The sequence below is a fragment of the Muscardinus avellanarius genome (assembly GCF_963383645.1).
Source record: "Muscardinus avellanarius genome assembly, chromosome: 11".
Lineage (NCBI taxonomy): Eukaryota > Metazoa > Chordata > Mammalia > Rodentia > Gliridae > Muscardinus > Muscardinus avellanarius.
In genome coordinates, this window is record NC_137797.1 from 63,530,566 (window position 1) to 63,552,145 (window position 21,580).

The window sequence follows — 21,580 nt, forward strand, 5'->3', positions numbered from 1 at the left end:
TAAGAATCTCAGTACTTATTGAGCCTGTCCTCAAACCTGCAATCCTTCTATCTCAGCCTCCGAAGTACTGGGACTACAAACGTATGCCACCACACCCAGCTCTCTGGCTACCTTTTGCCAAATTGACTTAAATTGGATTGGACCTCTTGCATAGGAGCCCTCTTACTCGCTTTTCTTTTGTCCTCAGGCATCCAAGAGCCATTGGTCTCTCCTAGAATTAACCAGTAGGTGGCAGCCACATCTTAATGTTTTCTTTGCATTTCAGACTGAAGAAGAGAACTATAGCTGAGAGTAGCAGCAGAATAATTTTTTATTTTTTTATTTGGAAACAGGGTCTCACTAGGCTTCTGAGCCTTGCTGAATTGCTTAGGCTGGCTTTGAACCTGTGTTCCTCCTGTCTCAGCCTCCCAAGTACTAGGATTACAAGCTTGTGCCACCATGCCAGGCCAGCAGAATAATTTTAAAAATAACAGTGAGATCCCTACCTTTATTATTACCCTTTTCCAGTTAATGGAGATGTAGGAAAAGAGCATTATTTCTTTTCTCCTTACTATTTAAAATCTCCATTCAGCTAGGCAGGGTGGCATATGCCTATAATCCAAGTACTTGAGGCTGAGACAGGAGAATTACAGATTTGAGAACAGCCTCAGAAGCTTAGTGAGATGCTCAGCAAATAGATAAGACCCTGTTTCAAAATAAAAAATTAAGAGAGTTGGGAGTCCAGCATTTGGGAGGCTGAGACAGGAGGATTGCGGTTCACAGACAACTTCAGCTACTTAGGCCCTTTGCAACTCAGTAAGACCCTGTTTAGAAATAAAGAATAAAAGCCGGGCGTGGTGGCGCATGCTTGTAATCCCCACACTTGGGAGACGGAGACAGGAGGATTGTACAGTTTAGAAGCCAGCCTTGCTGGCTTAAGAGACCCTGTTTCCAAATAAAATATAAAATAGGTCTGGGAGTATAGCCTGGAAGTAGTAGAAGGGTTCCATTCCCAGTACCACCAAAAAAATAAAGAATAGAGCTGGGAGCTGGGCATGTAGCTCGGAGGTAGAATGTCCCTGTCTGGGTTCTATCCCTACTACTGGGGGGGGGGCAGAATACCAGGGTTCAATCCCCAGTACCTCAAAAATTATTAAATTAATTAAATAAAAATAAAGCACAGCTGTGAGGATAGCAGGCATACTCGTTTTACCACTTTACTGTTTCTTCTCCAAGTTAGGTTCTCCCCCAAAAGCAAGAGAAGGATTAGGATAACAGCAGACATTTATAAGAGCCACCAGCATTTTCTGACAGTGCCAAACAGCTTGTCCAGCAGTTACATTTGGAAGCCACTGGCTTATGGAAGATAAATCTGCCAGTAGAGCAAACCGTTGATTTGCCATGTCTCCAGGGGCACAGAGGGGTTTCTCAGTATAAATTTTCCTATCCAAAATGACTTTAATATTATATATGTGTGTGTGTGTGTGTGTGTGTGTGTGTGTGTGTGTGTATGTATATGTATATAATTGTATGTATGTGTGAGAGAGAGACAGACAGACAGACGGGATTGAACTAGAGGCATTCTACCTCTGAGCTACACCCTCAGCCCCATTTTTTAGTCTTTTAAACGGTCTCACTAAGTTGCAGAGGGCCTCACAAGTTAGCTGAGACTGGCTGAGAACCTACAATCCTCCTGTCTCAACCTCCCAAGTACTGAAATTACAAGCATGTGCTACCACACTCCGCAACTTAAGCATTTTAAATCTAGATATCACATCCTCTACTGAGGCTCCAAAGTGTTCTACCTTTTAGGGTATCTTCTGATTCCTAGACCCTCTGCCTACTGAACTGAATCTAGTCCCCTCTGTAAAAGTCTCCTGGAGATACATAACAGGCAACAATATCAATAGCATGGTACCCATACTTCTTGGTACTTCAAAGGTGGAAGGAAGATCTCATGGAAAAAGGCCTGAGACAATCGGTTTGACCTCTTCTTTCACGTCTTTCAACTGCTAGAGCAGAATGGAAAGAACACAAGTCCTGTAAAACTAGGTTTCAGTCCCAGCTCTACCATATTAGCTGTGTGATCCTAGGTAAGCAATTTAATTTCTGAGCCTTACTTTCTTAACTGCACTTACGTGTTATCATATCTCCCATGGGATTCTTGTGAGGCTTTCATGAGCACTGCATATAAATTACTTTATATGTTACTTTCTTCCTCTTCCTCACCTCTCTTTTTCTGCCATCCCTCCTACTACCAGTGGCTACGACTAGCAAACCAGTGAACAATTGAAATGACTGGAGGGAAGAAGAAAGAAAAAAGAACTACCCATTAGTAGGTTTAGAACACTGCCTGTTCCTAACAAACAACTCCTTCTGCTTGCGGCTAGTGAAGGGACAAAAACTAAAGCTAAGCTATCTATATTTTATCTCTAAATCCTCCCTATTTGCTTATGGGGGCATTTTTCAGACTGCCCTCACAGCCTAGAGGAACACAGAAAATCATAGAGCAAGCAAAAGTAGTGTTTTTCTTTTTCTGCCCTCAGAGACAGACATCTCTGTGAATGAATACTTCCTCCAGTAGAGGGACCTTGGATGGCCCTTTCTATAGAAATTTAGCAGCAGTACAGACAGGAATTCAGAAGGGATATTATTGAGCTCACCAGGAATTGTGTGGTCAGGAAAAAATGCTTTGGGAAAAGTTTTGTTTGGAATCAGGCAGCAGACCCCACCCCTGAGAGTTCACAGATTGCTCACAATGGCTCCAGAGTTCTAAGTAGCTAATGGCACAGGAAATATACTGGGTCTCTACTGATAGGAGAGATTGCTTGTTTGTCAGAGATGTGAAAGCCAAAGCCATGGCAAACTCTTGTACTCTCAGTACTTGGGAGGCTGAGACAGGAGGATCACAGGTTCATGGTCAGCCTCAGCAACTTAGTGAGGCCCTCTGCAACTTAATGAGACCCTGTTTCAAAATAAGGAATAAAAAAATAGGACTGGGGGTGTAGCCCAGAGGTAGAATGACCCTGGGTTCAATCCTCAGTACTGCAAAAGAGAAAGGGGGAGGGGGAGAGTTGTGAGAGTCACAAGCTACCCCAGGCTTGGTGGCCAGCCTGCTCAGCAACCTTGCAATTCACATGAAATTTCTTTTATGATTAATCTTGTTGTTCCTTCTCTTTCCTTCCCCATTTCTGTCCTATTGACTTTCCCTGTACCTCCCTTTTCTCTTCCCTTTTCTACCTGCCTCTTTGCTGGTCCACAGCCAGTCCCAGCTCTGCAGCCCTCTCCGCAGCCTGTTCCGTTCTCTCCAAGCTCCTGTCCCCAGGTCCTTCTGCCAGTCTCTCCGCCCCAGCAGTACAACATGGTATAAACTCCATTCTCCCTATTGTCTTGTCCATGTGTGGCCTGTATCTGTGAGTATGTCTGGGTCAGTCTTTGATGGCCTTGCAAGCATGCTATGCTTTTGGAGGGCATGTTAAAAACTGTTCTTGAGGGGCCAGTACAGGCTGAACTGCACTCCATTCTAATGGCCTCATCACAGCACACCAAAAGGTGCCTGCATGTAAGGAACACTGAGTTCCCCTGAGTTTCAGGAGGACAAAACTGGATATTGGTCTAACCTAGATCCCTTATTTCTCTGCCATGTGGGTCCTTCATCTGATTTGCTCCCTGAACATGTCTTAGGAACTTTATTCTGTCAGAATGGTTGTCTACAATTTCCTTTAAAAATAAAAATATAAGCCAGGTGTGGTGGTGCACACTTGTAATCCCAGCATTTGGGAGGCTGAGACAAGAAATCCCAGTTCGTGGCCAGCCTCAGTTACTTAGTGAGGCCCTTTGCAAGTCAGTCAGATGCTGTTTCAAAAATAAAGAATAAAGCCGGGCGTGGTGGCACACGCTTGTAATCCCCGCGCTTGGGAGGCAGAGACAGGAGGATCGCTCAGGTTCGAAGCCAGCCACGCACGCTGGCTTAGGAGACCCTGTTTCCAAATGAAAAAGTAAAAGTAGCCGGGCGTGGTGGTGCACGCTTGTAATCCCCGTGCTTGGGAGGCAGAGACAGGAGGATCACGCAGGTTTGAAGCCAGCCGCGCGCAATGGCTTAGGAGACCCTGTTTCCAAAAAATATATAAAAATAGGTCTGGGAGTGTAGCCTGGAGGTAGAAGGGCTTCCAGGAACCCCGGTACCACCAAAAAAAAAAAAAAAAAAAGAATAAAAAACTAGGGCTGGGGGTATCGCTCAAAGGTAGAATGTCCCTGGGTTCCATCCCCAGTACTAAAAAAAATATATTTTTAATTTAAAAAAAGAATAAAAAAATTAGGGCTTGAGGGTGTAGCTTGGAGGCAGAATGCCCCTGGATTCTATCCCCAGTGCCACACACAAAAAAAGTTAAATCTTACCCATCTTACCATGAAATTTTATATAAAATATATCCTATTGCATAGTACATGCTATTTAGATTGTACCCTGACTACAAATCCTTTAAAGGTCTGATGTGCCTTCCTCTATGCTTTTTCACTAGAATCCCCTCTTACCTCCATTCCAAAAAGTCCTGTAACATAGACCCCAAAATAATCTTTAATCCTAAAACTAATATGTAGCTCTTGTCATCTATTCCTGACCAATGAGATAGCAAAACAGATCCCTGGAAGTTGAGTGCAACTGCAGTACAATATTGTTCTTTGGTTTCTGCTAGTTTGTTTTGGAAAAGAACTCCTGGTGTGTGTGTGGGGGGGGGGAGAGAATGAGAATGAGAATGAATTACTATCTAGAGAGTAGAAGGGGAAAGGAAGCTAAGAAACTAGTGAGCGATAGAATACTGTCACCCTTGCTGCTCAGAGAAAAGGGCTGAAAGAAGGTAATTACACCCTGTCCAGTCCTCTAGCTTAGCCACTAACCCTGACCTCCTTTCGGAGGTGAGAATTAGAAGTGGTTTCTGAAGGGCAGGAGACCTCTAGGCTAGTGTCAAAGAACAAAGGTGGAAATGACCTCGAAAGGAAATAAGAAGACAAGCAGCAGGAGTGGAGTCGTGGAGTCCACCTCTCCTTTGCTGCATAGGCAGAGCTGCAAGACACATGAAACTAGCCATCCAGAATCCATTCAAGGTGTTATCTGGGTCCTTTGTTGTAAAAACAGAAACTATAGCAATATAGGAGCCCTTTTCATGGCTAGAGGCATGAGGAGAGCAGGAAAGTGAAAAACATCTTTTTCTTTAACCTACTCATTTGTCTTGTGTGTGTGTGTGTGTGTGTGTGTGTATGTGTGTGGTACTGGGGATAGAACCCTTCTACCTCTGGGCTACACTCCCAGACCTATTTTATATTTTTATTTGGAAACAGGGTCTCTTAAGCCAGCAAGGCTGGCTTCGAACATGTACAATCCTCCTGTCTCTGCCTCCCAGGAGCGGGGATTACAAGCATATACCACAACGCCTGGCTCTTTTAATCATAGTAACAATCATAATCAGGGTAGCCATCATTGCCTCCTATGAGGAAGGGAAACTGGCTCTGAAATTAAGCTTCAAAAACTATACAAGCCTGGCATTGTGGTGCATGCCCATAATCCCAGTACTTGGGAGGCTGAGACAGGAGGATCACAGGTTCTGGGACAGCCTTAGCAAGTAGTAAGACTCATCAATCTAGCAAGACCCTGTCTCAAAAATAAAATAAAATAGGGCTTGGGGTATAACTCTTAAAGGTAGAGTTTTTTGGGTTCAATCCCCAGTAGAGTAGCACACACACGTGCGTACACACACACACATAACAACTTAAAATAGTAAGCAAGGCATGGTGGTGCACACCTGGAATCGCAGTATTTGGGAAACTGAGACAGGTGTATTACAAATTCCAAGCTAACTTCAACAAAGAGGCAAAGGGCTGGGGGTATAGCTCAGTGGTAGAGCACCCCGGGGTTCAATCCCCAGTACCACAATTGTGTGTGTGTGTGTGTGTGTGTGTGTGTGTGTGAGAGAGAGAGAGAGAGAGAGAGAATGAGAGAGAGAGAAACTGGGCGTGGAACCAGGGGTCTTCTACCTCTGTACTACACACCTAGCCTTAACTTATTTTTTATTTGGAAACTGGATCTCACTAAATTGGTGAGAAACTCACTAAGTTGCTGAAGCTGAGTTTAAACCTCCAATCTTCCTTTCTCAGCCTCCCAAGTACTAGGATTATAGGAGCACACCACCATACCTGGCTCTTCATAGTGTGTGTGTGTGTGTGTGTGTGTGTGTGTGTGTGTGTGTGTGGCATTGAGCATTGAACCTAGGAGCATTCTACCTCCAAGCAACACTCCCAACTTTATTTTTGTTTTATTTTAAAACAGGATTTCCCGAGGTTAATGAGAGTCTCACTCTTTGCTGAGACTGTCCTCATACCTGTGACCTTCCTATCTCAGCCTCCCAATTACTGGAATTATAAGTTTGTACCACCATGCCCAGCTCTGTAAAAAAAAAAAAATAGAAATAAAAAAAATAACGGAACCAGAAGAGCATTCTACCTTTACACTCCAGCCCTATTTTTTTTTTTTCTTTTGAAACAGGGTCTCACTAAGTGGCTGCAGCTGGTAGCAAACCTGGCATCCTCCTGTCTTAGCCTCCCAAGTGCTGGAATTACAGGCATGTGCCACTACGTCCCGCTCAGCTTTGCAAAAAATTAAAAATAAAACACATATAAAGGATAGGGCTATAAAATAAAACTGCTGTTGTTCTCCTCCAAAAAAAAATAAAATATCACATGACCGCTTAAGGCTCAAAGGCACCTCTCCAGGAACAGAGAGAGGACTATCCAAAAATGATATAAGGAAGGCTGTAGAGAGTATTGCTTTTTTATTTGTTTATTTATGTTGAAGGAAAACACAAGAGTCTTGATACAGCCTTGGTCCTGAGACTCCCACTCTCTCAACAGGCAGATGACCTCAGTAATCCCTTTGGACAAATGAGCCTTAGCCGCCAAGGTTCTACTGAAGCAGCTGACCCATCCCCAGCTCTGTTCCAGTCCTCACTTATCTCCCAGCACCCTCAGCAGACTAGCTTCATCATGGCTTCCACAGGACAGCCCCTCCCCACTTCCAACTATTCTACTTCTAGCCATGTACCACCTACTCAGCAAGTCCTGCCAACCCAGGGCTACATGCAGCCCCCTCAGCAGGTAAGCAGCCCCTGTCCCTAGCTTCAGTCACTAATTTAGTTTGTCCAGTATTATAATCCTTTCTCTCTCTAGTTTAGACAGACCAGAGGGGCTACTTTCCCCAAGATGTGCTTTTTTTTCTTTTCTGGTATTAGAGATAGAACCCAGGGCCATTCTACCTTCGAGCTACACCCCCAGCCCTATTTTTTATTCTTTGAAACAGAGTCTCACTGAATTGCAGAGGGCCTCACTAAGTAGCTGAGTCTGGCCACAAACTGCAATCCTGTCTCAGTCATCCAAGTACTGGGATTACAGATATATGCCACCATACCCGGCTCCAGATGTACTTTTAAAAGTTGTCACTTTTGCCGGTCGTGGTGGCATTTGCCTGTAATCCCAGCATTTAGGAGGCTTAGACAGTAGGATCCAGGTTCGTGGCCAGCCTCAGCTACTTAGTGAGGGCCTTTGCAACTCAGTGAGACTCTGTTTCAAAACAAAGAATAAAGCCAAGTGTAGTGGTGCACGCTTGTAATCCCAGCATTTGGAAGGCTGAGACAGGAGGATCATGGTTTGCGGACAACCTCAGCTACTACTACTTAGACCCTTTGCAACTCAGTGAGACCCTGTTTCAAAATAAAGATTAAAAAATAGGGCTGGGAGTATAGCTCGGAGATAGAATGCCCCTGGGTTCCACCCCCAATACCAAAAAAATTAAATAAAGTTGTCATTTAAGCCAGGCATGGTAGTGCATGCTTGTAATCCCAGCATTTGGGAGGCTGAGACATGAGAATTACAGCTTCAAAGACAGCCTCAGCAAATAGTGAGGCCCTTTACAACTCAGTGAGATCCTGTTTCAAAATAAAGAATTTAAAAAAAAATAGATCTGGGAATGTAGCTCAGAGGTAGAATGCCCCTGGGGTCCATTCTCAGTACCGCAAAAAAAAAAAAAAAAAAAAGTTGTCACTTAGCTAGGCATGGTAGCACACGCCTGTGATCCTAGTACTTGGGAGGCTCAAACAGGAGAATCACAGGTTCAAGGACAGCCTCAGCAAATAGTGAGACTCTTATCAACCTAGTAAGATCCTGTTTCGAAATAAAAAATAAAATAGGGCTGGGAGTATAGCTCAAAGAATGCCTCTGGGTTCAATACTAGTATCAATAATAATAATAATGTCACTCTAAGCTGGGTGTGGTAAGCCCATGCCTATAATCCCAGTACTTGGGAGGTTTAGACAGGAGGATTGCAGGTTAGCAGCCAGCCTCAGCAATTTAGCAAGACCCTGTTTCAAAATCTTAAATTTGGTTGGAGTTGTGGCATAAAGGTAGATGACCTTGGATTTAACCCCCAGTACTAGAAAAAAATATTGCCACTCTAGCCCAGAAGTCTCCTTTGTATATAACATACAAATCCTGTTTTATTTCAAACTTGTATAGTAAACCTGCAATTACAGGCCCAAAATATTTCCACTTACAGATTTCTGACCATTAGCCCTGAGGCATTTAGTACTTTGCAGTAATTGGGGCTGAATTAGAGGTACTTCTCACACCTGTTTTTTCTCATCATAGATCCAGGTTTCTTACTATCCCCCTGGACAATATCCTAACTCCAACCAGCAATATCGACCTCTCTCTCACCCGGTAGCCTACAGCCCCCAACGTGGTCAACAGCTGCCTCAGCCATCCCAGCAGCCTGGTAAGAGGAACCACAGATGTAAGAATGTGGTACATAGGGGTAAGGGCAAAGTCTAGGAAAAGAAAAGAATTATTTTTCCTGTTTAAAAAAAAAAGAAAGGAGGGGCTTAGGATCTCAAGGGAAAGAAAAGATAGAGTAGAATGGAGAAGAGAAATTACTCCTAGAGAGTGAGCTCCTACTAAACATTCATTCATACTATGTCTTCTCTGCCTTGCCCATCCCTAGGTTTACAGCCCATGATGCCTAACCAGCAGCAGGCGGCTTACCAAGGCATGATTGGGGTCCAGCAGCCCCAGAACCAGGGCCTGCTCAACAACCAGAGGAGCAGCATGGGCGGCCAAATGCAAGGTCTGGTGGTGCAGTACACTCCACTGCCTTCTTACCAAGTGAGTTCCTTCTGCTTTGGGAAAGATTATCCAATATTTGGAATGAGGAAAAACCAGCCTCTCAGCGTCATCCAGACTGACAGCTCCAATACTAAAATATTGTCCACATCCCTCTAGAAGTTTAGGGTCTTTTTCCTATGAAAGAAAATCCAGTGAGTCTAAGAGGAGTCTTTAAATTGTTTGGTCTTTATAAAACCATGCAAATGAATGTATGCACTGGAAAGTATAGTCTAAAGGAAATCAGGCTTCTTCCTCTTTGTCAGATGCCCAAGGGTGGTATTTAGAGAACAGGGAAATGGAGATAGCTCTCTGAACATTTCCTTTAGTAGATGAGGAGACAAGAAAAATAAGTTGTAATGCCCTGATCTAGTGATGAGTAGGTTGTCCTTTGGATGAGCTCACAAGTTCACGTAGTTATTCTCCTCTTCACTCAGGTTCCAGTGGGCAGTGACTCACAAAATGTGGTCCAGCCACCTTTCCAACAACCTATGCTGGTCCCTGCGAACCAGTCTGTGCAAGGAGGCCTTCCAGCAGGGGGTGTACCAGTGTACTACAGCATGATTCCACCGTCTCAGCAGAATGGTACAAGGTGAGGACCACTGGAGAGCCCAGGCACACCTCCCATATATCTTCAACAACTCTCTCACCATGCTTTTGTTTCCACTGGCCCAAAGAAACAGGTGTAAAGATCCCAGTAATGGTCTAAAGCAGGTAGAATAAGAGAGACTTCATTTTCCATTTCTTCTCATAGACTTGATATTTATATGTCACTCATCAGCAGAAAACATTCTTGCTTCAGAGATAGAGGTTTTATAGCCAGGCATGGTGGAGCATGCTTATAATCCCAGTACTTGGGAGGCTGAGATAGGAGGATCATGCAGGTTCATGGCCAGCCTCAGCTACTTAGTGAGGTTCTCAGCAACTTAGTGAGATTCTGTTTTCAAATAAAATATAAAATAGGTCTGGGGACTATAGCCCAGAGGTAGAAAGCCCCTGGGTTTCATCCTCAGCACCACAAAAGAGAGACAGACAGACAGACAGACAGACAGGCTGGCTTTATAATGTTCCCTATATTTTGTTTTTGAAATCAGTGAGACTTGAGCAGCTCATCATTAAGAGAAACAATTTTAGCTGGGTGTGGTGGCACACACCTGTAATCCCAATACTTGGGAGGCTGAGACAGGAAGATTGCAGGTTCAAAGCCAGTCTCAGCAACTTAGCACAGCTCTCAGCAACTTAGTGAGACTCTGCTTTCCAAATAAAAAAATAAAATAGGGCTCAAGTAAAATAGTAACTTGAGATAGAATGTCCCCTGGGTTCAATATCCACAACACCACAAAAGAAACCATTTTGGAGCCAGGCAGGTGACATATACCTATGATTCCCTACTTGGCAGGCTAAGGAAGGAGGATCACAAGTTTGAAGCTAGTCTGGGCAATTTAGTGAAACCCAGTCTCAAAAACAACAACAACAACAAACAAACAAAAAATTGGCTAGGGATGTAGATCAGTGTTAGAGTGCCCCTGGGTTCAATTCCCAATACCACAAAAAAGAAAATGTCAATGCATGGTGGGAGGCTGAGATGGGAGGATCACTGGTTTGAAGACACCCTTAGCAAGTAATGAGACTCTCACCACCTAATATAACCCTGTTTCAAAATAAAAATAAGAGTCAGGCGTGGTGGTGTACACACTTGGGAGGCTGAGCCAGGAGGAGTGCACGGGTTTGAAGCCAGCCTCAGCTACTTAGTGAGGCTCTCAGCAACTTAGTGAGACCCGGTTTCCAAATAAAGTATAAAATAGGTCTGGGAAAATAGCCCAGAGGTAGAAAGCCTCTGGGTTCTACCACCAGTACCACCAAAAATAAATAAATAAATAAATAAATAAATAAATAAATAAATAAATAAAAGCTGGATATGGCAGAGCACACTTGTAATCCCAGCACTTGGGAGGCTGAGACAGGAGGATCACAGGTTTTCAGCCAACATCAGAAACCTCATGAGGCCCTCTGCAACTTAGTAAGACTGTTTCAAAATAAAACATAAAAAAAAAAAATAGGGCTAGGGGTATATCTAGGGGGTAGAATGCCCCTAAATTTATTCCCCATACCACAAAATAAATAAAGAATAAAAAATAAGGCTGGGGGTGTAGCTCAGAGGTAGAATGGCCCTGGGTTTAATCCTTAATATTGTAAAAAAAAAAAAAAATAATAATAATAATTAGCCAGGCGTGGTGGCGTACGCTTGTAATCCCAGCATTCGGGAGGTTGAGACCGGAGGATCGTGGTTCAAGGACAGCCTCAGCTACTTAGTGAGGCTCTCTGCAACTCAGTGAGACCCAGTTTCAAAATAAAGTATAAAAAATAGGGCAGGGGTTGTAGCTCAGAGGTCGAATGCCCCTGGGTACCATCCCTAGACCCGCCCCCCCAAAAAAAATTTAATTAATTAATTAAAATTGGAATATTAGTTGGGTGTGATGGTGTACTTGTAATCACAGTACTTGGGAAGCCGAGACAAGAGGATCATGGCTCATGGACAGCCTCGCTACTTAGTGAGTTTATCTGCAACTTAGTGAGACCTTGCTTCAAAATAAAGAATAAAATATAGGACTAGGAGTGTAGCTCAGAGGTAGAATTCCCTAGTTTTCATCCCCAGTACCACACACACAAAAAAAAAAATTTTAAATATTGCACTGGCAGCATAGCTTGGAGGTAGAATACTCCTAGGTTCAATCCCCAGTACCACAAAAATAAATAAATAAATAAATAAATAAATATAAAAAATAGGGCTGGGGTGTGCATGTATGCCTCTACCATCTTGTACCCCATTAAAATGTAATACTACAATGCATCAAAAAATAAATAAGCCAGGCCTGGTGGCACATGCTTGTAATCATATCATTTGGGAGGCTGAGAAAAGAGGATCATGGTTTGCGGACAGCTTCAGCTATTTAGTGAGGTCCTTTGCAACTCATTGAGACCCTGTTTCAAAATACAGAATAAGGCCGGGCGTGGTAGCATACGCTTATAATCCCAGCATTCGGGAGGTAGAGAAAAGAGGATCGTGGTTTGCAGACAGCCTCAGGTACTTAGCAAGGCCCTTCGCAACTCAGTGAGACCCTGTTTCAAAAAAAAAGATTGGTAGAATGCTTCTGGGTTCCATCCCCAGTACCACTAAAATAAATAAATAAGAAGAAGGAAGGAAGGAAGGAAGGATGAAAAAACAACTTTGGAGTGTTTATATGTAAACTTTTCTGCATACCATTGTATCTGTGGATGAAACTCCAATCGTATATTTATATTTCTACTTTACATATATATATATATATCTGAAGGTCAAGCATGGTGGCGCACGCTTGTAATTCCAGTATTTGGGAGGCTGAGACAGGAGGTAATTCCAAATACTGGAATTACACGCTTGTAATTCCAGTATTTGGGAGGCTGTCACGGTTTGCGGACAGCCTCAGCTACTTAGTGAGGCTCTTTGCAACTCAGTAAGACCTTGTTTCAAAATAAATTAAAAAAAATAGGGCTGGGGGTATACCTTGGAGGCAGAATGCCCCTGGGTTCTATCCCCAATACAAAAGAAAAAAAGAAAAAAAAATATATATATGAAAATAGGTTATACTCAATAGAGTCATAACAGTACCTTATAAATAATCTATTCTGAGCCAGACATTGTGGTGCTTGCCAGTAATTTCAGTATGTGGGAGGCTGGATTACAGGTTTGAAAACTGCCTCAACAAGTAGTGAGACTTACCAACAAAGCAAGATCCTCTTTCAAAATAAAAAATAAAATAGAGCTGGATATGTAGCTTGGAGATAGAATGCCCTTGGGTTCAGTCCTCAGTACTATAAAGAAATAATCTACTCTCCTTGTTTTGTTTTTCTCAATTTTTTTCTTTTTTTGGTGGTTCTAGGGATTGAACCTAGGGCATTCAACCTCTGAGCTACACCCCAAGCCCTATTTTATTTTTTATTTTGAAACAGGGTCTCACTGAGTTGCAGAAGGCCTTTCTAAATTGTTGGCTAAGAACCTATGATTCTCTTGTCTCAGTTTCCCAAGTACTGGAATTACAGGTGTGTGACACACTCTCTCTCTGTCTCTCTCTCCCTCTCTCTGCACTGTGGATTGAACCCAGGGCATTCTACTCTCAACCCTATTTTGTTTTTTAGTTTGAAACAGGATCTCACTGAGTTGCTTAGACTAGTCTCAAATCTTCTGTCTTAGCCTCCTAGGTACTAGGATTACAGGCATGGGCTACCATGCCTTGGTCTTCCCTTTATTATTTTCTCTCTTTTTTATGTTTGTGTGTTTGTCTTTGTATATGGTACTAGAGATTGAACCCAGAGGTATTCTACTTCTGAGCTATACCACTAGCCCAATTTTTTATTTTTATTTTGAAACAGGTTTCTTTTTCTTTTTTTTTTTTTTTTTTTTTTTTTTTTTTTTTTTTTTGCAGGCCTGAGGGTGGAACCCAGGGGCATTTGACCTCCGACTTACACCCCCTCCCCTATTTTTTATTCTTTATTTTGAAACCAGGTCTCACTGAGTTGCAAAGGGCCTCACTAAGTAGCTGAGGCTGTCTTTGAACTGCAATCTTCCTGTCTCAGCCTCCCGAATGCTGGGATTACAAGTGTGCGCCACCACGCCCAGCTTGAAACAGGTATCTAATTAGGTTGATGAGAGTCCCACTACTTGCTGAGGCCATCCTCAAATCTGCTATCCTCCTTTCTCAGCCTTCCAAGTACTGGGATTAAAGCATGTGCCACCATGCCCAGCTTCACCTAATATTTATTTGTTTTATTTTATTTTATTTTATTTTATTTTATTTTATTTTATGTGTGTGTATGTGTGATTCTGAGGATTGAATTCAGGGACATTCTACCTCCAAGCTACACTTCAACCCTATTTAATTTTTTATTTAGAAACAGGGTCTCACTAAGTTGCAGAGTGCAGAGGGCCTCAAAAGGTTGCTGAGGCTGGCCATGAACCTGTAATCTTCTTGTCTCAGCCTCCCAAATACTGAAATTACAATTGTATGCCACCATGCCCAGCTTTCCCTAAATTTTTCTTTTTTTTATGGTACTGCGGATGGAACCGAGGGGCTTTTCCACCTCTGGGTTATACTCCCAGACCTGTTTTATACTTTATTTGGAAACAGGGTCTCACTGAGTTGCTGAGAGCCTCACCAAGTAGCTGAGGCTGGCTTTGAACCTGTACAATTCTCCTGTCTCACCCTCCCAAATGCTGGGATTACAAGCATGCCACCACCATGCCCAGCTCTCTAATTTTTATTTTTTATTTTTTGTAGTACTGAGAATTGAACCTGATTTTTTGTTATTTATTTATTTGTTTATTTTTTGTGGTACTAGGGATGGAACCCAGGGGCATCTACCTCCAAGCTACACCACCAGCCCTATTTTTTATTCTTTATTTTGAAACAGGGCCTCACTGATTGACAAGGCTGGTGGCAAACCGTGATCCTTCTGTTTCAGCCTCCCAAATGCTGGGATTACAGGCATACACCACCATGCTTGGCTCTCCCCCACTTTTTTTTTTTTTTTTTTTTTTTTGGTTATACTAGGGATTGAACCCAGAGGCATCCTACCTTCGAGCTAGATCACCAGCCCAATTTTATTTCTTATTTGGAAACAGAGTCTCACTAGGTTGATGAGAGTCTCACTACTTACTGAGGCTGACTTTGAATTTATGATCCTCTTGCCTTAGCCTCCCAAGTACTAGGATTACAGGTGTGTGCCACCACACTTGGCTCCCCTATTTTCAAATGAAGAAATTTCAGCTAGGCTAGGCATGGTGTTTAAGGTTTGTAATCCCAGTACTTAGGAGGCAGAGGCAGGAGGATTGCAGGTTCATGGACAGCCTCAGCTGAGGCGCCCTGCAACTTAGTGAGACCCTGTTTCAAAATAAAGCATAAAAAATAGCCGGGTGTGGTGGCATACACCTGTAATCCCTGCATTCGGGAGGCTGAGACCAGAGGATCACAGTTTGCAAACAGCCTCAGCTACTTAGTGAGGTCCTCTGCAACTCAGTGAGACCCTGTTTCAAAATAAAGAATAAAAAATAGGGCTGGGGGATATAGCTTGGAGGTAGAATGTCCCTGGATTCCATCCTCAGTAACACATGCAAAAAAAGAAAAGAAAAGAAAAAATAAAGAATAAATAATAGGGTTGAGGGAGTAGCTCAGAGATAGAATGCCCCTGGGGTTCATCCCCAGTACTGCAAAAAATAAAATAAAGAAAGAATTAAAAATAGGGCTGGGCATGTAACTTGGAGGTAGAATGCCCCTGGGTTCCAACACAAGTACCGCAAAAAAAAAAAAAAAATAGAAAATAGGGCTGGGGTGCTGGGCGTGGTTGCTCACGCTTATAATCCCCACATTTAGGAGGCGGAGACAGGAGGATTGCGCAGGTTCGAACCCAGCCATGCTGGCTTAAGAGACCCTGTTTCCAAATAATATAAAAGTATAAAATAGGTCTTGGAGTGTAGCCTGGAGGTAGAAGGGCTTCCAGGAACTCCTGTACCACCAAAAAAAGAAAAAGAAAAAAGAAGAGAAAGAAAAGAAAAGAAAAGAAAAAGAAAATAGGGCTGGGGTATAGATCAGAGGTAGAATGCCCCTGGGTTTAAACCATAGTAGCTGGGCATGGTGGTGCACACTTGTAATCCCAGCATTTGTGAGGCTGAGACAGAAGGATCACAGTTAACAACCAGCCTCAGCTACTTAGTGAGATCCTCTGCAACTTAGTGAGACCCTGTTTGAAAATAAAGAATAAAAAATAGGGCTGGAGTGTAGCTCAGAGGTAGAATGCCCCTAGGTTTAAACCATAAAAATAAAAAAAAGAATAGCCAGGCATAGTGGCACACACTTGTAATCCTAGTACTTGAGAGGCAGAGACAAGAAGATTGCAGGTTTGTGTCCAGCCTGAGCAACTTATTAAGGACTTCTGCAACTTACTGAGACCCTGTTTAAAAATAAAGACTAAAAATTTGGGCTAGAGATGTAGCTTGGAGGTAGAATGCCCCTGGGTTCAATTCCTAATTCTGAAAAAATAAAATAAAATAATAGTAATAAAAATAATGAAATTTCAGCTAGGGATTTTTTTTTTTAAACTTACCCAAATTCAGCCGGGCATGGTGGCGCACGCTTGTAATCCCAGCATTTGGGAGGCTGAGACTGGAGGATTGCAGTTCACGGACAGCCTCAGCTACTTAGTGAGGCCCTCTGCAACTCAGTGAGACCCGCTTTCAAATTAAAGAATAAAAAATGGGCAGGGGCTGTAGCTCAAAGGTTGAATGCCCCTGGGTTCCATCCCCAGCCCCATTAAAAAAAAAAAAAAAAAACTTACCCAAAGTCACAGCTGGCTAGAAGTAGATCTGGAACTAGAACTCAAGTCTATATCTGTGTTTCTGTGTGTTTCTTCAGGGTTTATTTGTTTATCTGTCTTTTTATATGTATATCTTTAGGGTGTTTTGAGTTTTGTGGGTTTTTTCTTTTTGTCTTTAGGTGATTCTCAGAGTTTGCTTTATGTATAGATCCTAAAAAAAAAATCTTAATTTTTGCTTTTACCCATCTCTTTCTAGCATTCTATCTGTCTCTGACACTCTCTGCCTATATTTTTGTTGTGTTTCTAATATCTGTGTGTGTATGCATGCGCATGTGTTTGTGTCTGGTATTTCCATACTGTTGGGAAGAGCATGTGTCGCTAACGTTCCATCTGTAGCACTGATTAGCAGCTTCCTAATTGAAAGATGATCAAGTACAAATATATATAATTAACTTTGAACTGATGAGTGATTTTAGAAATTGCATGGCAAATTGGTCTGGGAATGGCTTTGAGCTGCCTCTGCTTCCCACAGGGGAGGCCCAAGGAAGCAGCAGCTGTGTGTAGAAGCTGTGTTACTCCCTCTCCTGCTTCACCGCTCCTTTTTTCTCATCTCCCAGCCCTTCCATGGGATTCCTGCAGCCTCCTGGCTCTGAGCAGTACCAGATGCCTCAGTCTCCCTCTCCGTGCAGTCCACCACAAATGCCACAGCAGTACTCAGGTAACAAAGATAAAGAATTTGGGGGGAGCTTGGGTACTAGCAAGGGCTGTGCTCTAGAGCTAGGAAGGGCAAAAAAGGTTCAAGGACTGTCTGTGACCCTATCACACAGGAAGACCAAAGTATTGGCTAGAGTTATCCAGGGTGACATGCTTGGCCCAAAAGAACATTTTCAACAGGCTTTTGTACTCTGTCCCTTTTTCTCCAGTGGGAAGTAAATGGTCTTCATGTTAAACAACTGTGCAGGCCTTCTCAAAGGGGCCAGCTATCCCAGATGACTAGGTTTCTGCCATGTGGCCTCTTGCTGTCTGTCTTTGCCAAAAACACCCCCAGTAGGGCACATGCTCATAATCCCAGCATTTGAGAGGGTGAGACAGGAGGATCATGGTTCTTGGACAGCCTCAGCTACTTAGTGAGGTCCTCAACAACTTAGTGAGACCCTGTTTCAGAATAAAGAATAAAAAATAGGGCTGAGGCCAGGGATGGTAGTGCACGCTTATAATCCCAGCACTCAGGAGGCTGAGACAGGAGAATTGCACAGGTTCGAATTCAGCCTTAGCTATTTAGTGACGCTCTCAGCAACTTAGTGAGACCCTGTTTCCAAATAAAGTATAAAATAGGTCTGGGAGTATAGCCTGGAGGTAGAAAAGCCCCTGGGTTCCTCCCCCAGTACCACAAAAAAAAAAAAAAAAAAATAGGGCTCAGAGGTAGAATGCCCCTGGGTTCCACCCCCAGTGCATGAAGCACAGCTGCCCTTGTGGGATTCTCTGTAGCCCACCCTGTCACAGCAGCTAAAGAAACTTGAGGGCTTCTGTAGAGCCTTAATTGAGCCTCTAATGATTCTGGTTCCACACTGTTGTGGGGATGGCAGAGTGCCCTCTACTGGGAAGAGGAAGATTTTTGCCAGTTTTCTCCACTTAGAAATGTAATATTTTTCACCTGAGATTTTTTTGCTCCTTCACTGTGTTAGATGCTTTAAGGGCATTCTAAAATTAACCTGGCTCATTAGATCAGTTGTAGCCAAGCATGGTGGCATACACCTATATTGCTAGTTCTTAGGAGGCTGAGTTAGGAGGATCGCGGGTTCAAGGCCAGCCTCAGCAACTTATGCCCTTCTGAAGTTAGTGAGACTCTGTTTCAAAATAAAAAGTAAAAATAGATCTAGTGGCATAGCTCAAAAGTAAAATGCACCTGGGTTCAATCCCCAGTACCACATACATACACCAAAAAGGAAAAAAAAATCAGTTCTTGCCTTTAAAGAGCAATGACATCTGGCCTCATCCAGGCCAAACATGGATCCTCACAGGTTGAGGTTTTAAAATTCAACAGTCCTTACCCTTTATTACATGAGTAGTCAGTCTCTCTAGCTATTTCTCCTAGTGTCCGCCAGGGGCACTTGGCCTTGAAATTCCCAGCAGATTATGGAAATTGTAGAAACCTGCTCCAAGAACCACTGTAGCCTGTGGTGGTGCTTGGTACCTCAGGGCATTTTCTCTCCTATTTGTTAAAATAACTGTGTGTGTGTGCGTGTGTGTGTGTGTGTGTGTGTGCGCGCGCGCGCGCGCCCATCTGTATGTGCACATTTGTGCACATATGGGCTTACCTGTATGCACATTTTTGTGTGTGTCCTTTGTGGTATGTCAGGATATCTATTTGGTCTCTGTTTATATCTGTTCTTCAAATACGTCTTTTCAGTTAAAAACAAACCAATAGAAAAGAACTTGTCATTACCTACTTATCCTTGTACTAGGTTAAGTCAACTAAAACAGCTCTTGTCTGGAAGCTGGCAACACTGGAGATCTAGCCTAGAGGTAGAAGCAGATAATCTAGGTTTTTTTTTTTTTTTTTTTTTTTTTTTTTGGTGGTGGCACTGGGGTTCCTGGAAACCCTTCTACCTCCGGGTTACACTCCCAGACCTATATTTATATTTTTTTATTTGGAAACAGGGTCTCTGAACCCAGCGATGCTGGCTTCGAACCAGTGTGCTCCTCCTGTCTCCACCTCCCAAGTATGGGAATTTTAAGAAACTTCATCTATTTTTTCTGTAATTTTCCTAGGACTATCTCCTTTCTTCCTAACTACTAGATTGACCTTTAAGCTTTTGACTGACCCCTTTCTACCTTTCCTAGATGGTAGGACCCTCTGTTCTACCCATATCATCTGAAACTGTGCTCACCATACCATTAATTTTAAAGAGTTTTTAAGAGGAAGTGAAAAAAGAAAAATCACAGTACTGCTTCTGCTTTCTTTTCCAGTTTACCCTTTATTGGGAAGATGAACAGCAGGCATAGTCCACAAGGGCTGCTCTGTCACCTTCAGAGGACAGTCATCCGCCCTCCTCTCATGTAGCAACATGGTCACTTTTCCAAAAATAAAGGCAGGGATTAGGATTGGCTGTTCCTGGAACAACTGTTCTGGTTTATTAATACATTTTTGTAGTTGCCCAGTTTACCCCAGGCCTGGACCTTAATTCCTACACTATAATATTAGATAGAACCATAACTCCAGAAATCACTTCTTCCCACTAAAAAAAATCACTTGCAGATCCTTTGAGGTTTCTGCAGGGATGCTTGTCCAGAGAAGATGTACACAGACATGAAATGGCAGTGATACCTGTATACAGACTGCCAACACACAGAGATAAAACAGCATGGACAGAGCAAGATGCATTCAGGAATAGCCTCTCATATACTTATTGACTCATACTTTAGTTGAGGGTTTCCAAAGCTGAGGCTTCTTTTCTCTTCTGCTTCCTGAATATTTTCCTTTCCCTACCCCCCAAAAAAAATTAAAAAGGAATAAGGTCAAGATTGATTTCTATCCTGCAATTTGGGAAATATGCCTTTGGATTTTATTTCTCTGGACATTCTGTTCTATAGATTTGGTTACTAATTGTAAGGAAGAAGCCTTATCAGTCTTCTGCAGTGATTTAAAAAAAAAGAAAAAATAACCTAAACAAAAAAAATGAAAACAATTTTGCCAGACATAAATGTCATCTGTTTGTATTTATGCGGTTTGCTCTGACCAATCGACCTTTCTGCCCAGGTTTAATGATGCCACTTAAAAAGCCATTCACATGTCCCCTCTCCTTTCAGAGCTTTCAAGCTGAAATTGATTTCCTTATTCAACCCCTTTCTCCCTGTTTCCACCAGCTCTCAACCCAGATCCTTCCTCCCAAACTGATTATATGGAAGCGCTGTCACTGGGCAGTTTTTTTTTTTTTTTGTCTTTTTTTTTATTGCCATGTCCATTAAGAAGTAGTGACAGTTCAGCTGCTAACGGATGCCACCTGCTTTTGGCTGGAGGAAGAGAAGCATAAAAATCAGCTCATCAGCGGAGTAGTGCTCTGTGTCCTCGGCTGAGTGAAGGAACAATGCTCCAGGCCAGCGGGGGAGGACTGAGTGTATGGGGAGGAGCTCAGGGCAGAGGCTGCAACTGAGAATCCTGGCTTTGTTTTTGTTGGAATCAGAGAAAATAATATAAAGACTTTGTTCTTTCTCTCACTTCCCTTGAGCCGCCATAGATCTTTATGACTACATTTTGGTATTAGAAAGAACTTCCTCTGCCTTGCTTATGCTCACCCTATACACTCACAGATCCCCCACCTTTCTTGGCCCAAGGCATTAGGCTCAGATTATGAGCTGCCTCCTAGAAAAGCTGTAGATTTGATTATTTTTGCGTTGGCCCCTCAGGTAGCAACGAGGAGTTTGAATAAGGTCAATTGCAATTTTGTTGGTAGAGAATGTTGGAATGGATGGGGCTCTTAGGATGGAGAAATAAAATGCCCAGAGCAAGTATAGTAAGGCAAGAGTTGTTAAATGCATGATACTCCACAACTGCAATTTTCCTGTGGCCCTTCTACAAGCCATACTGATGAATACCCTGTCTCCATTGGCAGGGGATGGGGAGATTTGAGCCTATTGCTGTGAGTATTTTTGTTCTCTGATTGGATGAAGAGGGGACACAAATTGGGTAGAGAATAGGATCTGATAGTTGTTGTCTCTCTTGAGCTCTTTCAGGCCTCCTGCCATTTCTTCTCTTTTCCTTTGACCAATACTGCCTGAGAAAAGCAATCACACTCACCTCCCAGCATGACTGGTGCCCAGGGCAGAAGCTACAACATTTCCCATCATAGAAAGCAATGTGGTGGCAGCAGCAGTGGCAGCCCCAGAGTATCCAACCATGAAAACAGCAGCATTGCAGCAGGTTTTCAAGCTAGTACTTCCTGGCTCTCACTTCACCATCACACACACGCCAACTCACCTCAAATGGGATTTAGCCTGAGAGGTCAAGAGTAAACCCTCAGACTAGATTATCTCTTTTTGGGAAACAGCCCTG

General features: G+C 42.9%; 1 protein-coding gene across 10 annotated transcripts in view; it reads left to right on the forward strand.

Moving 5' to 3' along the window:
- R3HDM2 (R3H domain containing 2) overlaps positions 1–21,580 on the forward strand; it is a gene marked incomplete at both ends in the record, with an annotated part of 72,892 nt that overhangs the window by 42,844 nt on the left and 8,468 nt on the right. For 5 of the 10 annotated variants that reach the window (XM_080706265.1, XM_080706268.1, XM_080706270.1 and 2 more), the window contains 5 exons: positions 6,883–7,125; positions 8,671–8,797; positions 9,023–9,183; positions 9,618–9,772; positions 17,145–17,245. In XM_080706265.1, the coding sequence (XP_080562391.1) occupies positions 6,883–7,125; positions 8,671–8,797; positions 9,023–9,183; positions 9,618–9,772; positions 17,145–17,245 (787 nt within the window). Of the gene's footprint in view, positions 1–3,241; positions 3,344–6,882; positions 7,126–8,670; positions 8,798–9,022; positions 9,184–9,617; positions 9,773–17,144; positions 17,246–21,580 lie in introns of all 10 variants that reach the window. The other 5 variants (XM_080706261.1, XM_080706263.1, XM_080706264.1 and 2 more) reach the window with 2 other exon arrangements.